This window comes from Anopheles stephensi, chromosome 2 (assembly GCF_013141755.1).
Source record: "Anopheles stephensi strain Indian chromosome 2, UCI_ANSTEP_V1.0, whole genome shotgun sequence".
NCBI classification, from domain to species: Eukaryota; Metazoa; Arthropoda; class Insecta; order Diptera; family Culicidae; genus Anopheles; species Anopheles stephensi.
The window spans coordinates 63,013,556-63,032,072 of record NC_050202.1 but is presented as its reverse complement, the minus strand read 5'-3'; the positions used below and the strand labels follow the sequence as shown (position 1 = coordinate 63,032,072).

Below are 18,517 nucleotides of genomic sequence, written 5' to 3'. Positions count from 1 at the left end.
GTTGCTACAGCTACAAACCTTGCTGTCGGCACTGCCTACACGATGGAGATGCGCGTTCATTGCAGGTGGACACCTTTAGATGATTACACAAATCGGTCTAAAGATTGGGATTTTTAATAACTTTCTGTTGCAATTGTTGCCAGTAAAAGAAGTCTTAGATCCTAGCGATCCGTTCTATTGTCCATCAGAGTTTTCTGTACCATGTGATTTATGTATAAACTAAATACCACAGCTCTATCAATTGATATGGAGCCTTTGTGGGCAATACAGTCCTGCTTTAGAAAAAATATTCCTAGTCTAAATCTAGTCTCAGAACGATTAAATTTGGCGCTTGTAAAAATATATATTTTGCTAAATTATTGAAGGCAAATCGTTGATCGACTGCTCCCGACATCCTCAGCGATGGACAATAATGTTTTTTTTGGTTCAAACTTCAATCGCTGGACCTTATTCAAACATTTTGTATCCAAGACGTTTAGCGATAAACGTATTATTCGATCTCACTTGCATTCGCTATTGACCGTTACCGAGGGGCCACTATTATCTTTGAAGTACAATGATCGAAGTGATCGATTCTACCCAGATAACTTGGCTAACAGTGACTTGCGGAAAGAAATAGCAACTCGTGAAAGATAATTTGGGAATCTTGAGTGCTCCAACAGTGTAGAGGTGGTATGCCTGTTAACAGCGCTAAACGAAAAGTATTTTTGATAAGACTTATTTTACAGTTTGAACATGTTGCTCTGTTGTAAAGTGATTTATTAACAACAAGTAGTAAAGAAGTAATTAAGAAAAAGAAGTAGATAAAAATCCAATCACTCATAATACTTTGCACGATACAAAGCGAACGAGCCATCCAAACGAACCATTGTCTTTTTCCCTATCAACGTTTTCCCAATTTGCTCTCCACCGTTCAATATTGATCAGTTTTCCGACCAAAGTGCTCAGAAATTTTTCAGTGCCCTACTCTCTCTCTCTCTCTCTCTCTCTCTCACTGGCCCACCACCGGCACGAGGGGCAGGTAACGAGATCTCTAACGGGGTGTTCCGATATTAATCAGCCGGACGAGATCAGGTGAACGATCGATCGATTTATTTGTGAACGATGCATACAACGGTTTGGGGTGAGTAACAAAAAACAAAAAAAAAAAAACACATAAACACAGTTTTCTTGGCCAGTTGTGTTTGTTCATTAACGGTCGCCATACTGAGATCACTTTCAGCTGGAAATGGGATGGAATGGCGCTGGTGGCATACCATGGGAACTCCTCCGATCTGTGTCCCTGTACCCTGAACCGGGGTATATGCAGTTACGTTTGATGACACTCGAAATTATGAGAGCTGCGTAAAAATGCCCCAAAATCAATAGGACATAAAGTAGAAGCACCGGCAGTCCGCGGTGATATCATGTACCTGAATATGTTCCGTTGCGTTCTGTTCCGTTCCGTTAATTTAAATTGGAATGGAACGATAGGAAGATGAAGTTAAATGAAAATTGTAATTATTTCCTTCGTCCCTTAAATAGTTGCATTGGGGTTCTCTCACTAGGAAAATATCTACCACCACCTTATAACGGCGTGGAAAGTGACAATCTTCGCTTTCACTGGCATGTCGGTGTGTCATCCTCCTCGATCGTACGGGCATCGATGGGTGCTGCAAGGAAAACCAAACAAAGGTCACGATAAACCCTTCCTGGCTAGCGACCTAGACTTGGGTGGTAAAGATGACACTTTCTTTCCTCGGCCCCATTTCCCCATCCGTCCATCCTCCCTAATCTTCCCGCGTGGTTGTTCCCGCTGTGGATTATAGCACACCCGGGGCACGATTCGATTGGAATCGCGGCAAGGGCAAAGCGATTGAATGTCAACCATCTCGCCGTGGTTTGGTAGCTTCCCGAGTGGGGGGAAAATTCACTTGCACAGCGATGGGCCGCACGGTGTCATTCGACTGATCCGTTGTCCGATGCTGCTGGGGAGAAATTCTACTCATTCGAAGGGTGAAAGAGAAAACGGTCGTGTCGTCACGATCGGTGTGCGAAATTCCGCAACCAGGTAAAAGGTTTTCCTTTTGGGAGGTCATGTGGAGACAAAGCAAATTTGAATTTCAAATACTTCCGCCTCAATAACCGTTAGCGTGCGGTACGGGTAGTAGTAGGACAACATAATCAATCACCGTACCGCACGCGATTATCACCACCATTACATGTTGAATTTGGCGGCGAATTATGTGAAATGTTAATTAGTTTAAAATAATTTTGAGCACAAAATTCAAAGTCAACTTGCCCTTGCTTTACTCCCGTTTGCTCATTAGTTGTACCTCGCTGCGTAAGTGTGACGTGTGTGAGTGTGCTTTACTGGCCATGAACCGTTAGCAGGTTTGACAACTCCATTCGTTTAGTTTCCTTTTTTCGATTTACATGCTTCGATAAAATACGGCTCTTTTTTGTCTTTCAATAAACTATAACTAACTTAGTAAGAGAAAATAATTAAATAAACTTTCACACTGTTAAACAGACACTTCTTCAAGACTATTTTATTCTTAATGTTTTATAGTTCTTTCTTTCCTGCTTAAATTTAAATTATATATGAAAACACATGAGCAAAATAATTTGTTTTTGTTCGTTGTAACTTACTCGTATTTTATTGGACTATTTTACACTATGTACAGCTTTGGACGGACTGCGGTTGCGTTTGCTCGCAAATAAATAAATACAAAATGCGCCCTTACAGCTAATAATGGTTGCGCTCGTTCCGTAAATCGATAATGGACAATAAATAGCTTACACGGTACAAAACATTTGGAAGAACACGTACGCTCCTCAATCGGGTCCATGGAAAGAAAAGAAAACCCCTCAAAAAGAACGTGTAATCGAAATTAATTTCCTTCTAATGCACATTTGTGTGCCCTTTTTTGCTAGCCAGAAAGAAGAATAGAGATAGAGAGAGAGAGAGACCGTGTGGTAGGAGTAAAAACACACACACTCACGGGAAAAACAAGTAAAATTAGGAAACAACTTCCCGTAGCACCTTTCCCTTTGGGGCAAACCTACTCCTCCCCCCCCCCCCCCCTTCATAACCATCCTAAATAATAAGCACATCCCTTAAGAAAAAAAAACCCATGCTCACGTAATAAGCCACGGCGAAGAAAAAAACAGTTAGCAGAGCAATTGTTCTCGCTGCCTGTTCGTTCGCTCTTTAAAATAAACACTATCACGCTAAAAGGGGTTTCGGGGAAAATGTTTTTCCGAACGACGAACTCGATCCACATTCCCCAAAACTTCACTCTTCTTTTCGACAGTTTAATTGCCAAACATCAACACCAGTGTTAGCTCGTTGGGGGGTGGGGGGGGGGGGGGTGGTGGAGCACGTTAATAGGTGTGTTGGGGTAGTCTGCGCCCAGTCCAGTGCTCACTGTTCTCTCCCTGTCTAGTGTTTCTGTTACTGCTCCTTCTTGGCTTTCGGGTGGCTTATTTTAGCTTATCCGTAAATCCGCTGAAAGGAGGTAGCGCATAGGCGACCACCAGGCTGGATCTGGCTGGATCAGCACGCTCGTTACCGTGGCTTATCGTTTTGCCATTGCAATAAAGAAAGACCGTTGTGTCCGGGAAGTGAAGATTAAGCAAAATAAAAACAAAAAACGGCAAACATTCGTTATCTCGTTCCGCTGGACAGCGCGCCCGAAACGGTAGCAGCATTCCGGTTGTTCCCCCGGTTGGGTCTAAGAATGTGGGGTGAGCAGGGGGTTGGCAAAAGGGTTGGCTGCTTCTTCGGTGGACGACACTGGCGTGCGTTACGATCGGTGGTTACTTCCCTGGTCGCTTTCGCAATACTGATTGGAGTTTATTGTTGGTAGCAGCAGTTTGGTTGCCCTTCTACGTGGAGCATTTTTTTGCCATCCGTTTGATGTGATTTTCCGTTGGTTTTTCCTGAGGTGCTGTTTTGTACGTTCTGCAAATAGAAATGGCAAAGAAAAAAGAGGATGAGTATCGTAGTAAAACAGAAGCGCACATGCAATTAATGCTGGAAAAGCCTTCCGCGATCATTTCGATGTACGATCACAGTTTTTCACTCTGAGAGCGATAGAAGCACAAGCGTGTCGTTATGGCTTCATTATGAGTTCCTTTTGCATCCATGCAACGATTTTGCTCCGCAGCAAAACCCACGGGTCCCCTGGTATGGGGAGAATATTTAAATCACTTCCAGCTCAAAATTAGGCCAAACCACCGGGCAGGTGTGGTGCGTTGTCGCTTCGATGAACGTCGTCGAAGGAACGTATGTACGACCGGTGTAGTGAGCCCTTCGTAGGAATGGCGGCAGGAAAAGCAAACAAAGCAATTATGCATTCCGAACGGGAGATCAATGGAAATGTATGCAAAGATGGTGGTGCCGCGGTCATTGAATGCGAAAAAAGACAACACACACACACGTCGAAGGAAGCAGAAGAAACAGCGAAGGGAGATGGGACATTAATGAACGGTTATTAGCTCGATTCTTGGGGTTTGTCTGTACTACGGTGGTTCTCTTTGCTGCAAGTTATTCAAAGCTCGTTTGCTCGAAATGCTATTGAATGGTATCGCAGTTGGTACTACGGCGTAATACTTTGTATGGAATGTAGGGAAGCGAGTTTTATTCAATCAGTTTTACAGTGGCGGGCAATAGAATAAGCTTACCTTTGACCAAACCAAAATTTAGTGCAAGCATAATCAGCATTTTAACAAATTTATGGAAATTTTGCTTTTATATAAAACTAACCATATGGTAAAAGGTTTTGAGATACTATAAAAAATTTTTGTTCGAAATTTTTATATGAATAAATAGTCTAATTCATTTAGTGTAATTCGATCATGTCGATCTTGATGAACAAGAATAATTTTAATTACAATTTTTTTATTTTTTTTATATTCTTGAATAATGTGTCATTGATATCATTCTCTCTCTCTTTCTCTTCTTGGCCTAACGACCACTTAAGGTCATGCCTACCATTTCTGGATTACTAGAATTAATGATACCACTTAATGTAGTTAGCTAGTCAGTGCTCACTACGGGTTCAACTATCCAGATGGGATTTGAACCCCGGTCTTGCCGAATGAAGACCGGCGCCGTGGTCGCCTCTACTTCCGGGCCGTCCCTATTGATATCACTATAATATCACTATAGAAAACTTTGTAAAAATGGACCTAGTATAGCAATATGGGGCGGTCCGATGGGCGGCGCCGGTCTTCACACGGGGCAGGGCCGGGGTTCAAATCCCATACAGACTGCCTCCCCGTATGTAAGGCTGACTACTTTACTACGGGTAAATTTAAGTCACAGAAAGCCAGAAATGGCAGGCCGAGACCTCTCGAGGTTGTAGTGCCAAGGAAGAAGAAGAAGATAGCAATATTTTACGTCATTTATGGAGCTCTGAAGGACTACGATTTGGTATCCACTGTCACAAGCATTTGGCGCGAGAAACATTATGACTTAGAGTCGCTTTTTCCGACTTTGAAATTATACATGAAGTGAACAAATTCTTATAAAGTAATATCCGCAGTTGATTCAAAAAAGGAGAGAAGTGAAAATTTGGTGGCAGTGCTTGTCCAAAGGGATCTTGCTGGTAGCAGAAGAGGAATTTCCAGAATTTCTTTGAAAGCATCAAACAAGGGGTTCCAGAGTTATAATGTTGAAGTTTGTGCCACTAAGATGGCAGGATTCTTCTCAAAATATTGTTCGCGAGAGGAAAATATTAGTGATACGTAGAACAACTTATTCGTTACTTGCACTTACAGTATTTTCTCAGGTCATAAAACAAGTGTCTCGACGTTTAAAACAATAACAATATGCCGTAGACCGATTAGATACTGTATTATGCTTAAATCGCACATTAAAATACAACATTGTATTTTGCCTAGGTTCTAGGTCTATTCAGGAGTTTATTTAGCATTTTAACAACGATAAACAAAGCTTAATCTTTTGTAAGCTAAGCTCTTGTCAAATTTCCTATTGGGCTTTAATACTCAGATAATTTAATTCGTGCCATTATTAGCTTGGTATTTCATGTTTAAACTATTTATTTCTGTCATCACTTGCAATTTCTCAATTGTACTTGTTTTGTAAGAAAATTTTATATTATCATAAAAATAGTTGAAAAAATTTTGCTTCCATCTCTTTTTGCGTGCCATCTTTACTATAATAAACCCCAAATTGTCCTAAATTGAATCTGCCCTAAATTCCTACACCTAACCATCAAAAGTTGATCTCCGTTTATTTAATAAAACTCGCCACATCGAAAACACCCAATCGTTACCATGCGTTCGACCATTAAACCGTTTCAGTAATAGCCAACCCTCATTCAACCTTCCTTCACACAGTTATAATGTACCTATTTTGGCTATCGCCTCCCTAAAAGCGCTTAAGAAAAACTGCCCAAAACGAACTTGACGTACGATCAAATCGGGAGAAAACACAACCATTTTTCGATTTGCGAATAACCATTTTCACACCCGGTCCCGTCGCTTTAAAGCGCGCGTGTAAGGTGAGGAGTGTTGTGTGTACATCCAGCAACGAGGTTAAATGCTGTGTACCGAGAACATCACCCTTGTTGTGTTTACTGTAGGGGCTGGGCTGAAGTGTAACGAATCGGGCCAAACCGATTCCGTTAGCGTCTGGCGGGTTCCTCCGGGAACGGGAACGATCCCACCTCTTCGTTCGCTGCGTACGATCGGGTAATGAATTGTTGTGACTTTAATTTAAAATTGATAAAAAAGCTAATTTGCCATCATCTTCTGCTGCGTGTCGCTACACTACACTTCCCAGGTGATGTCACGACGGTCCGCTTCATTGCATCACTTGGGTTCATTGTGGCGTTTTACCAAGTTCAAGTTCAAAGCCCGGTGTGCTGCAAGAGCTATCGAGGTTAATATCTTTGCTCCTCCTCCACCCGGGGGATGACACTACTACTGGTGCGCGGTGGCCTGATGGAACGGTGTGTTACGTCAAGCCCAACGGCCCAAGTCCCAGGCGTGTAAAGGCGTCTAGAAATTAGCTAGAAAATATCGCCACGCAATCAACAGCCGCTTCAAGTGTGCCTGTGCCATCGTGACACATATTATTAAACAATTTGTCAAGCTCCCGCGGTCGGCTGCGTTCTGGTTCCGGCCGGCAAGCGTAGCACTCCCGGACTACGAGAGGGCGAGAAAATTGTGTCAAGATATTGGCGTAACCGGGAGGTATGCGTGCCGTTGTTCCATACGGTGGATGAAGCAATCAGTTAAGCAGGCGTTAAGTGAAGTCACCTACAGCGAAAAGAAGCAGCCGCTTCGTACTTCTCCCAGTACTTTTTTTCCCACCGGGAACTCCAGGCGAGCTGGTTGAACGAAGATGATGGTTATTAACTCATTTCCGAGCTAATTTTCATCCCATCAGCTTCGAAGCGTACGAGACGGCTTCAAAGCGTGTGCTAGCTTCAATTTCAGGAGACGATTTTACGCCAAAACATTAATCCGCCTTGTTTTTGCTTGCGTCTTATGTTAATGTTGGGTGAGTTTGTTGGCAAAAACTACCCCGATCTAGTGAAAGTTACGGCTGTAATATCAATTAATGCTCTGAACTGCTTTGTTGAAGGGCTAGTAAACATGGGTAATTGCTGCCGATGTGGTTAACGTTTTGCTTCTGTGTAGCTCGCTACTAGTGGAGCATAAAACCGAGCCCGCCTAAAGCTATGTCAGAGTTTCTAATGCCCGCAGTAATAGCACGCAGCAAGAATGAACGGCTCGAAACCTATTTCTGGCGCCAATCGTCCAACGGTATGACATGAGCTGCCTTATTAAACCGGCTACCCCGAAACAAGACGTTTATAATCATCTTAGGCGTGCTCCGATTCAAGCTTTCTCCTGCTTTCGACCGGTGTAGCTGGAAGCAAGTTTTTGGGATCCAGCCGTTGACAAATCCGATGACATCATCTCGACGGACACACTCGACGGTAGTAGCGTTTCGAATGAAGTGGATTCTTAATTTCCAAACGATTGCCCTTAATTTTATGGACCCGAGAATATAGCGCGATAACGTGATAGCGCAGAAAATGAAATTAAAGATGATTTTTATTTACTAAATTAGATCATGCATGCATTAACCTCGAAAAAACCTCACGCACGGACATAAAGCGTCAATAATTATCAGATTTATTAGACGTATAGAAATTGTGTGTCGGTTTTGGGCGAGCGCCAGCGAAAGAGAGATAATTCAATTTGCATATACAGATTCGATCAGTTGGGGCCCATAAATCTATAATTGGAATATTGGGGAGGGGGTTTAACGCGCTTTTCTGTGTCTCTCGAGCTGGTGAAACTTGCCCCAAACGGAAGAAAGTAGCAACGGAGGTGTCGATTGGGGTTCTCTTTTGACTTTGTTTTGGGGGAAGAGCCATCCAATGCATCATTGATGATTTCTCCTACCCCCAATTAGCATACTGTCGGTCGGTCTTATCATAAACTTCTTCCACTGTATTTACTCGCTGCTAACAAGGTGTCATCGATTAGGTTCGACAGGTTGGTTGTTCATCCACATTATTAAAGAATGCTAAAGCTGCTTTACTACGCTAGAAAGAGAACCCCATTGCTGTGCACAAAAGAAATTACCTTTAGAAAGGATAAACGATCGTCGTCACGTCGGTTGAGAAGCGCCTACTTGATACGCTTGTTCGATCAAACGATTTCAACGCAACGCGCGCGCGCACGCTCATAAGCGACGAACCCCCTTCGCGCCTGTCAGCTGCGGCCGTTTGGTGAAAGAATTTCATTTTTTTACGCCCGGCGCGCATTCGTTATGCAAATTGTAGCAGAACCGAAAAATAAAGGGCACACCGATGTGCTTACCGATCATCTCACGTTTTCCATTATTTTCACCATTCCCAGTGCGATGATCGGCATCGGGATGGAAAGCGATCCGCATCGTTTTGGGTGCGGGGCGTGACGGCACGGTGCGTTTTGTTTCGTGCCACCGAACTAAACCGGCTTGTCCCCGGTCGACCATTTTTATGGGAGCGAACCATCATCGAAAGTGTCCCATAGCGGGGAACGATTTTCGGCCAGCACTATTTAGCGGGCGGTTTCACTTTTTTTCACACACTCGGGAAACCTTTATCGACAACCCGGACGTACCGAAAATGAACGGTAAACGGACGCTCGCACGCATTCGCCTTGTGCATAATAAAATAAACGTCAACAACAGCGTGCGTAAAGCGAATGTGCACTTTCCCTTGCGGGATGCTTTTTTTCGTTTGTACGAAGCTTTTGATTTAACCCAAGCCATTCCGCCTTAAAAGTAAAGGAGCTGCTGCTGCTGCTGACTGTTGTTCTCAAAATCCGCCAAAATGTACGCTTGCTGCTCACTTTCTTATCCTGCGCTTCCTGGGCTCCACAATAATCGAGAATGTTTCCCTTTCACTATTTATATTCGGTACACGCGGTACGTTCATCATTTCGCGCATGGCCACGAATTACCTGCTGGCGGGAGCCCATATGGGGAGCTCTCCACCTGATAATTTGATATGCTATTACATTCGTTGTGCATTGGTGTGCCAGACAACCAACCGTCCATTTTCTTACGCATCTCAAGGTTCTTGACGATCGCGTCTGGCACATGAGAAGAAGAAAACAAACCAGCTGTGTCTGCCAATCTCACTGTCGGAAGCGTCGATGTCGGTTCTGTTCTCCCACGAACGCTTTTCTTTCGAAACAATTGTGTGTGTTTGTTCAAGCAAAACTACCGTTCCGAGCATGGGTTACTTGCCAAGAACCATTAAACATGCGTGTTGCTTCCCCTTCGACAAGCACCGAGTGATAACAGCGCTGTGAACATGCTGCATGCCACCACACGTAATGTAAACGAACTCTTTTGTGCACCACGGTGCGTTGCCATTCGCCGGCAATGATCTTGTTCCGGCTGGCATGTTTTGCGTGCCAGTGAAAGAAGTTCTACACCGGAACAAGCCACACCAGTGCACCAGTGAGAACTTGAGCACAGCGGAAAACAATCACCGGTCCGGCACCGTCCGGTTCGAGTTTCATGTGAAAGGTATGCACGAACAGTTAATTCTACGATCAGGCTTAATACAAAGTTTAATGTAAAGTTTTCTAATATTAAATAGCTTATTGAAAAGAAAAAATAGTGGTTTGCTACTAGGCGAGCAAACTTTACAAAGATTGGATAAAACAATGTGGACGGTTAAGAGCCTTTGCTGTCACAGCTATGACAGCCAAATCCGTTAAGCATTTTATTAAAAAATTACTTACGCATTACTTTAAAAAAATCAAAAACAAAATTTCCTTTCACTAAAACTGTGCTTCTGTACTTGAAGTTCTATCCCGATATTGGGCCGAAAATTCTCTCTATCCAATGACAGAACGGAAATATTCCTGACCAGTTCTGATTAATTATTAATATATCAATATTAAAACTCCTTCATGTCATGACATAGTTGAGCCTACTTGCCTTAGTCGCCCAGCTTATGTGATCATGTCCAGCCAAGATTGCCCGTCCCAACATTATCGTATGGGTCATTGTCATCTGCACAGCAAGCAATACATCATCGGTGCAATTTATTATCCATCGCAAACCATTTCGCTTTAATAGCGTCCACTAATTACCTATTCTTGTACCGATTCCGGCATTGTTTACTCACTCTAAATGCTTCAGTAGGAGAGCAAAAAACAAGCATTTGTTTGCACCGGTGAAACACACAAAAACGGCCGCGTAAAAAGAAATGAGACTTTCCTTCCTGGAGACGCGTTCGCGTAAGTGAACATAGACGGAGTTTCTTCGGGTACGGGCGGTTTGCAAATGACAACAGCAGTATGCTGCCGCAGCAATGCCCCGGCAATGTGCGTCATTAACAGTACTTCTTGCCCGATACAGTGACCACTTTCACACCGTCCACCATGGGCTGGGGAACGGAACGTGACCGTGCAAACAAATGCCCTTTACGCCTTTTTGTTTGAACGAAATATGAGCTCTTTCCCCTCCTGGAGAGAAAGGACAGGTGTTTAATCAAACAAACACCCAACCTCACACCGACGGCAAATAAGCTGTCGGTGATCTACTGATGGGTAGCAGGAAGATCGATGATCGGCCCGCCCACGGTGTTCCGTTCTGCAGTTGCATTCCACAACCGATTCTTCCACGTGCCCACACAGGGAAGTTATGGAGTCAATGGAGATCCCCAAAGCCCCAGCCACCGAAATTGGGGTCATCGAGTGAAGCCTATTGTGCCGACAAGCCGGCAAGAACGGAAGAGCGGAGGATTTATTTCGGGACACGCATCTTACCGTGGCTCCTTTCGAGGTCACTTTTCCCGCGACGGAACCGCGAACCGAATTCCCGCTTACCGATTTTTTTTTGTTTTTTGCCCGGCATCATTCGAACTGCAAGAAGCCGAAGCGGATTTGTTATTAAAAGATCTAACCATGAAACAACAATAAAAAAACAGAGGAGAACAAATTGTATCCAAAGAAGCACCGTCCAAAATCCCCCGTAAGGGGTAAGGTGCGCACCAGCCTCAACAATAGTGGCGTTGAATTATTTGAATTTTTACTCTCGTTGAGCGTTGATCGATCGAATCGCGGGATAGGGGATGGGAAAGAGGACTGGTTATTTAATGAAAATCATCCGGAATGTCCCGGTCCTTTCTTCTCGCGGCTCAGCGCCTTGTTTGCACCCCGATCGATTATGTCGGTCGGAAGAGAAGCTTGTGGAACAAAACTGGCACAAGCCGTTGAAGAAGAGAGCTCAGCGGTTGGCCCAAACAACAGTCCACAGTGGCGCAACGAAGCACGCTCCAACGGGTCGATCAATCGATCGATCGATCAGCTCCTTACTTACACCACTTCATATGCCATCACTGCACACTCCCCTGTACCCCCGGACCGTGCCCAAGATCGCCCAACAATTCACCCAGAAATGAAACAAACACAGAAGCCACTTTCTTTTGCGCCAAATACCGTTCCACCCCGGAGGTAAGGCCCGAACAACCAACGGACAGTGCGCCGTCATCGAAACAATGATCGACCGGTTTCGGACTCAAATCATCCACGCCACCGGGAAGTTTCACCTCGCATTTTGCTCGGATCAGATACAAATTGTGTCATAGGCAGGGACACCTTCCTTCCGTTACATACGGCCCCCGGAAGGTCACACACACACACGGTTGCTTACCTCACAGTCCGAAGCTGAAGTCTTCGCCACTTTCGTCGCTCAGCACGTCGAAAAAGTCGGAACTGTCATCGCCAGCATTCGGTGGGACGAAAGCACCACCAAACACATTGTCCAGCCGCTCCTCGACGCCCATCTGGGTGGCGATACCGTAGATCAGTCGCATCAGCACCAGCCGCACAAAGTTCGGTGTGTTCGTTTCGCGCGATTCGTAGTACAGCTGTTTGAGCGTTTTGCGCGAAGGACCTCTTCGCCGGTTCGGGAAGCGTCGGCGGGCATCGCACACGGTGGCCACGGTAAGCAGGACGATCAGTCCGACCACTAGCAGCTGACGGGTGTTCATGGTCGGTGTTGGGTGGGTTTGTTTCAATACGAGGAAGTAAACACTGCACGGAACTAACGCGAACTGTGTCCTCAGTCACTGGGGCAGCAAATATTCACACGCGCACTTTGGATAGTCAAACAGTCACTGTGAAGTTCTTTCTACGGACGGTAAACCTTGTCTGATCACGTTGAGCGTTCGCGTCGAAATGATTACAGCAATTACAGCACACGCACGCCTGGTGAGGCTTCTGCTTGAAACCGGAAGGAAATGCTGTTTTTTTAGTGGAGCTCTGCTGATCCTATTCGGGTGGATGCTTGAGTCAGAATGATCACTAAAAGCTGTGATCCGCGCTGTAGTAAGCTTCGGAAAAGCTTGATCACGTTTTTGCTCACCCTCTCTGTCTTTGTCTCTTTCTCGTTCTCACGCGCCAGTGGGAGCTCTCTCGTGAGAGAGGTGTGGATGGTTTGCTCAGGGATGTCCAACACAATGCAAGAAAGAAAGCATGGGACAAGTTTGAGCAATTCGTTTCCTATTCTAGATTCGTGTTGACCTCTTTGAGTTAGAGAAGATAAGCATTTTTTTTCTTCTTATTATACAACTTATTTACACCACGTAACCAAATTATCAGTCTTTGCTATCGAAGGAAGATTTTACCTAGTTTTTACAGCACATAAACCTCCAAAGGAGAAGCACTGCTCGAGGAGGACCTTCTACTCTTGTGGCACTTCAAGCTCAGAAGGTCCTGGTCTGCCAAATTGGAGCTGTTATTGAATAATCAGTGTTGCGTAAGTGGTATTCATCCGGGTCGGATTTGAGATTCCTTCCTGCTCGCGTCAGGACACTCCAGCACTTAACCTCCAAGTCACCGATGGACCAGGATTAAATCCCGTTACGTTTATTTAAGACAATCTATTATTATATTATTTGTAAAAGATTCCTTCCTTCACTTAAACTTATCTGTAAAACTCCCACCGTTCGGTAGGCACGCCTCCATCAGCCATCAGCTACATTTCTCCTCATCATCGGACACATCGTCCACCTCAAGTGGGTCAACGTTTTCCGCATCATCTACCAAATCGCAACACCCGTTGGCTTTGCGTATTATGTCACCCCACAGGAAGTGTCCCTCGCACACGGGACAATCTCCCTCGACGGGAACGTACTGACCTGGTGCTAGAATGCGCTCGGCTAAACATTCCAGATGACAAACTAGTGGGCAGCGTGGCTGCAGGCATCGTAAAATTAAATCACCCTGTCCTTCCATTTCCTCCAAATCCATCCACCGGTTACACAGTGTACAATCGGTCGCTGTCGACTGTGACCCATCCGCATCGTTGTTGTCGCTTTCCGAATCGGAACTAATTACCACACTCTCATCTGTTACTGGCAACGTAAGTGGTTTTTCCTTTGTGACGGGATTGGAATCATCATCGATTTTCTCACCACCCATCACAAGCAGATCGTACTCATCGAAATCGTAATTGATGGCTATTTTACTGCTCTTTCGAGCCCGATTAGACACGAGCTGCTCTTTTGCTGCTCTTTCACCGGTCACCGGGTTTGTCTTTTTCTGCTTGCGCTTGATCTTTTTCATTCGCCCAAAACAGATGGGCATGTGGAGGGGCGGCTTTTTTCCTACCTGAAACGATTGGAATGAGATCATGCAGGAATGTGTTTCCCTTGTATAATCTAGAACGCATACCTCAAACTCCCGGTGGAATTCATCGGCAAACCAGCGTATTACGAGCGGCAACCGGTTCCATGGCCCAATTCTCAGCATCTCGGTAAGTATGCGAAAATTGTACTCAAAGTTGGATTCCTTGCGTAGCTTTTTCTGCAGTTCTGGAATCTGTTTTAGCCTTCGGGATACGCGTGGCTGCTGCCAGGCCCACTCGAACTGAAATGGATGATAAGCAACCGATTATAATCTTTGTCTTTTGCGGTTCTCGAATCTTTGTGCTTATTCTGCTTACCCGTAGTGCTGATATGTTGTTCGGAAATCCGTGTACAATCAAGACCATCGTCCTGGTGGAGATTCAATCAAACAGGTTAGGAAAGACAGTCGGAATTTGATCCCATACCATGTGAATCCTTCTCACCATGGGCCACGGTTGGACGTGCGTCTTGCACCGCCGGCATCCTCACCGCGGTTGTGTTGTTTTATCCTGCGGTTCGGATCGACCGTGTACCCGATGTACGTGCGGCCGGCAAACTTTGGATTCGGGCTTTTGCTCACCAACAGATAAACGCCGTAAAAATCTTCGATTTCATCTACGCTACTCATGATCGCAATCACATTAGGGACGAAAAGTGAACAATAAAATTGGCTGCATACAATACGTCCAGCTGTTGCAATTGTTTACTACGCGGTGCTAAAATCTGCATTCTTGGCATTGTTTACTGCAAACATAAACAAACATTGCACCAAGGGCGGTTGATCGGTCATCGTGAGAGCCAACTGGAGAACATTTCACAAATTTTTGGTTTTGTAGAAAGCGGCAAAATACTAGGATGATAAATTGCCTGGTTTTCACCGATCACCAATCGTTTTATTAATATTACATTCTCTTCTTTCCAGACGAATTTTCTCTTCCAAAAACACATTTATTATAACAAACCGGTTACATATGTTCTTCTTTGAAAAGTAGGAAGTTGTTTAAATTATTTAATGCATACAATAGCTTTCAATTTCCACAATTTTTACAAACGAAAAATTCCTTTTTTTTCGAAATTGCGATGTACTGTTGTGTTGTGTGGTGTAATCACTGTGCGGTGTCGTAGTGCGCGGTGTAACGTCTGACGTTTCTAGGTGAAAACACACACTCGATTTGAGGCACCCTGTGCCGATGATTGTCAAATCGATGTAAAGAATTTTTATTAGCAAAGCTAGAATAGCTCATTCAGCGTACAGAGATTTGTAGTTTTTATACGCTTACATATTACAAAACTATTTATCTAGGTTATCACCGTTGGAAGGCGTTTCGAAACATGTAAAATGAGTGTGCGTGTAACAGTAGGGCTACTGTGAGCCCCGTCTCTTGGTACGCGAGTGAGCTAAAACTGGCTGCTTCTGGCTGCTCCGCTCCGTTGTCCCATATTACCACACACACACGCACTGCTTTTGTGTTGCCTGCCCGTTCCCGTTCGTTGTGGTTCGTACTGGTGGTGTGGCTATCATCCAGCATCCGCGATACGCTTCCCGTGGTATCGTTCCGTAGTGCACCGCGGAACATACCTCTGCATGTCGTTGTTGGACCCGGAGGTGTGTGGTGTACAGTGGTTCACTGATCGATTCTTTAGCAGGGTGAAACGATTGGCCTGACGGTAGAGAGAGACACACACACACCCGCGAACCGCCCGTGCATCGAAGGATGTCCAAAACGCTGAAGCGGCCGGTGGCTGGCGAACGGCCTAGCTGCTACATTCCCAATCGGCTCGAGGAACGTCGCAATAGGCACCGAACGTTGCGCCAGGAACGGCGCCGAAAGCCGGACAAACCGGACGATTTCGTGACGTACGAAGATAGCGACAGCGAGGAGGAAACGCCAAGCCAGCAGCATCAGGTCCTTAGTACATCGTACAACTTTGTAGACTACATCCGCAGCAGAGAATCAGACTTGCACGATGAGCGCACGATCGATCCGACGTACGCCAGTCGTCACATCCTGACGCACGACATGTTCCGCGAAACGCCCATCTCCCTCGGCAACATCAACAAGGTGTTCTGCTCGCAGTGGCTCAGCAACCGGCAGGTCGTGTTCGGTACCAAGTGCAATAAGCTGATGGTGTACGACGTGAACATGCGGCGGGTGGACGCGATTCCGACGCTACCGAACAGCCACGGTGCCAGCCCCGACACACAGTCCGGCATACACGCGTGTCAGATTAATCCTAGCCACAGTTTGCTTGCGACCGGCGCGAGACATTCGGCCGACATCGCGCTGTACCGGTTGCCAACGCTGGATCCGCTCTGCATCGGCGAGAATGCACACCGTGACTGGGTGTTCGACATGTGCTGGCTGGACGATCAATTCCTCGTGTCGGGATCGCGCGATACCAAGCTAGCGCTGTGGCGCGTCAACGAGGATCTGATGGAGTTTCCCGAGGTGAAGGACGGCGAGGAGGAGCAGGACGTGCCAACGTATGCACACATTTCGCCCGTTGCGGTGAAGGACTGTCGCGGGGCGCAAAAGATCCGTGCGATTTGCTTCAACAAAGAGTACCGGGAGCTTGCGCTGCTTTCGCTGAACGGGTACATGCATCTGTTCAATGCGGAAACGTTCTCACAAAAGCTGTCCCGAAAGCTGCCCAACTGTCAGGAGAATGTGTGCATAGCCTGCCAACCGAATGGACTGTACGCGGTCGGATGCCGTTCGTACACGCTGCTGCTGGACCCTCGGACGCTGCAGGTAAGCTGCATCGTTTGCGTATCCGTTCGATTCGTACTCTAATTCGGGCAATCTATTGTTGAGCAAATTCAAACAGTTATTCCTATTAACCATTGTTCTCATCTTTTCCACAGGCCGTGAAAAAGATTGCATCGCGCTACAGTGGCTACGGCATTCGGTCGGCCAGCTTCCAGGGGAACATCCTCACGATCGGCACCGGGATGGGAATGCTAATGTTTTTCGACATCCGGGCCGGCAAATATCTCGAGTCGTGCATCAACTCTTCCCGCACGGTCGTACTGAAAGCTAGCAAAGGCTATGTGGTAAGATACAAGCTAAAATCCCTTGCTTGATGGCGTGGAAACACGTGTCTAATATCGAGTTCCGTTCCATCGAAATTTTAGGCCCAATTTCCTGACGAAGAGATGGATGGATTCCAACAGAACAAATACTTGCCCGCTATCTACACACACTGCTACGACAGCAGTGGCACGCGACTGTTCACTGCTGGCGGACCATTGCCGGCCACGCTTATAGGAAACTATGCAGGCATCTGGCAATAATGGTTAGTCAACCTACGCTGATGCTGATGATGATGATGATGGGGTTGGCTGCTCGTGGTGTGACCCTAATGGATTTGGTCTCCATTTGGATGAAGGCATCTTCATCGAACACCACCAACCCCGGGGTGTAAGTATTGATCACGTTTTAAGAAGACACTCGTACATCTACAACCACTGATGGTCGATGATTCCCCAAAACCTCCCCCCCTCCCATACGAACTGTGTGAAACGTATCCTTACACTCTTGGTATTAACGCTAATTTATAGTGTGACACGATGGATTTACGCGTTTTTTTTTCATAAAAATCCATTAGTTTTTACCCAACACGGTTTGCTGAATCTTCGAAAACTAGCTTAGGTAGACGTTTTTATTATTTAATTTTTAACGAAGAACTTTTACTGTAGCTTCAGTTTGCTCATCGACATCACGCACATAGAGAGGGTGGGCTCTTTGGTCCTTGTGTTGTTATTTTTGGAAAGCATTTTCCACCAAACATGATTTGACAACGATCAACAATACAGCAAATCAAATGTTTCGAACGACTGCACTATCAGGAAGCTATATATGGGGAGTGTGTGCGCTCGTCCCCAGAACGATTGTACAGAGTGTAGAGGGTTTGGATGGTGTGTTGGATGTGCGTACAGGGCAACGCAACTGTGCATGGTGGCAACAAGCTTTTGTGGCGTGGTTCCCAAAAATAGTTCAAGAGTAAATTATACGAGAAGAAGGGGGTGAGGTAACGCTACAATTGGCTGCAAGCGCGCTTTGAAACCATGCATGCAACAACAGATGCTGAAGGTCGTCCTTGATAGATTTTTTTGTTTTGTTTTTGTAAGTTGATCAACCCAAACCAACCAACCAACCGCACGATTCGTTTAGGCATGATGATGATAATGAGTACTATAATAGAAATTTCATAAAAATGCTAATAAAGTCTACCTAGAAAAATTATCGATAAGATCAATTTAACAGCGACACGTGGTATTGATTCTTCTTCGGCGGTGTGTAGAAACGGATGACAAAGTGGAACAAATGTCCTTACACATTGCGGCGTCC

General features: G+C 45.5%; 3 protein-coding genes and 1 long non-coding RNA gene across 5 annotated transcripts; 2 read left to right on the top strand and 2 right to left on the bottom strand.

Annotated features, from left to right (window-relative positions):
• The first annotated feature begins 967 nt into the window (after positions 1-967).
• On the top strand, positions 968-2,515 carry LOC118506699. The gene is made up of 2 exons (XR_004905534.1): positions 968-1,123; positions 1,223-2,515. It is a non-coding gene; the product is annotated as an uncharacterized LOC118506699 (long non-coding RNA).
• LOC118506696 lies at positions 2,431-12,957 on the bottom strand. Its single transcript, XM_036044179.1, has 2 exons — positions 12,188-12,957; positions 2,431-3,946 (listed from the first exon to the last, which is right to left on the bottom strand). The coding sequence occupies exon 1, from the start codon at positions 12,525-12,527 to the stop codon at positions 12,189-12,191; it is 339 nt and encodes a 112-aa protein (XP_035900072.1). The 5' UTR covers positions 12,528-12,957; the 3' UTR covers positions 2,431-3,946; position 12,188.
• Positions 12,958-13,319: 362 nt separating this feature from the next.
• LOC118506690 (structure-specific endonuclease subunit SLX1 homolog) lies at positions 13,320-14,995 on the bottom strand. Its single transcript, XM_036044162.1, has 4 exons — positions 14,609-14,995; positions 14,483-14,534; positions 14,212-14,406; positions 13,320-14,148 (listed from the first exon to the last, which is right to left on the bottom strand). Exons 1-4 carry the CDS (start codon positions 14,791-14,793, stop codon positions 13,510-13,512), a joined length of 1,071 nt encoding a protein of 356 aa, XP_035900055.1. The 5' UTR covers positions 14,794-14,995; the 3' UTR covers positions 13,320-13,509.
• A 336-nt stretch (positions 14,996-15,331) lies between these two features.
• Positions 15,332-18,432, top strand: LOC118506689 (DDB1- and CUL4-associated factor 12). 2 transcript variants are annotated; one of them, XM_036044160.1, is made up of 4 exons: positions 15,332-15,661; positions 15,813-16,918; positions 17,032-17,220; positions 17,302-18,432. In XM_036044160.1, the coding sequence occupies exons 2-4, from the start codon at positions 15,881-15,883 to the stop codon at positions 17,458-17,460; spliced, it is 1,386 nt and encodes a 461-aa protein (XP_035900053.1). In that variant the 5' UTR covers positions 15,332-15,661; positions 15,813-15,880; the 3' UTR covers positions 17,461-18,432. The 2 variants fall into 2 exon arrangements, with proteins under 2 accessions (XP_035900053.1, XP_035900052.1); XM_036044159.1 differs by having other exon boundaries at positions 15,356-15,661; positions 15,810-16,918.
• Positions 18,433-18,517: the final 85 nt, after the last annotated feature.

What these genes read in the sequence shown, in the direction of transcription:
- LOC118506689 (XM_036044160.1), top strand. Translation starts at nt 15,881, where the DNA reads ATGTCCAAAACGCTGAAGCGGCCGGTGGCTGGCGAACGGCCTAGCTGC. An exon ending in TGGACCCTCGGACGCTGCAG is followed by an intron (nt 16,919 to 17,031) that starts GTAAGCTGCATC and finishes TCTTTTCCACAG; the next exon opens with GCCGTGAAAAAGATTGCATC. An exon ending in AAGCTAGCAAAGGCTATGTG is followed by an intron (nt 17,221 to 17,301) that starts GTAAGATACAAG and finishes TCGAAATTTTAG; the next exon opens with GCCCAATTTCCTGACGAAGA.
- LOC118506690 (XM_036044162.1), bottom strand. Translation starts at nt 14,793, where the DNA reads ATGAGTAGCGTAGATGAAATCGAAGATTTTTACGGCGTTTATCTGTTG. An exon ending in ACGTCCAACCGTGGCCCATG is followed by an intron (nt 14,535 to 14,608) that starts GTGAGAAGGATT and finishes AATCTCCACCAG; the next exon opens with GACGATGGTCTTGATTGTAC. An exon ending in ACAACATATCAGCACTACGG is followed by an intron (nt 14,407 to 14,482) that starts GTAAGCAGAATA and finishes CATCCATTTCAG; the next exon opens with TTCGAGTGGGCCTGGCAGCA.
- LOC118506696 (XM_036044179.1), bottom strand. Translation starts at nt 12,527, where the DNA reads ATGAACACCCGTCAGCTGCTAGTGGTCGGACTGATCGTCCTGCTTACC.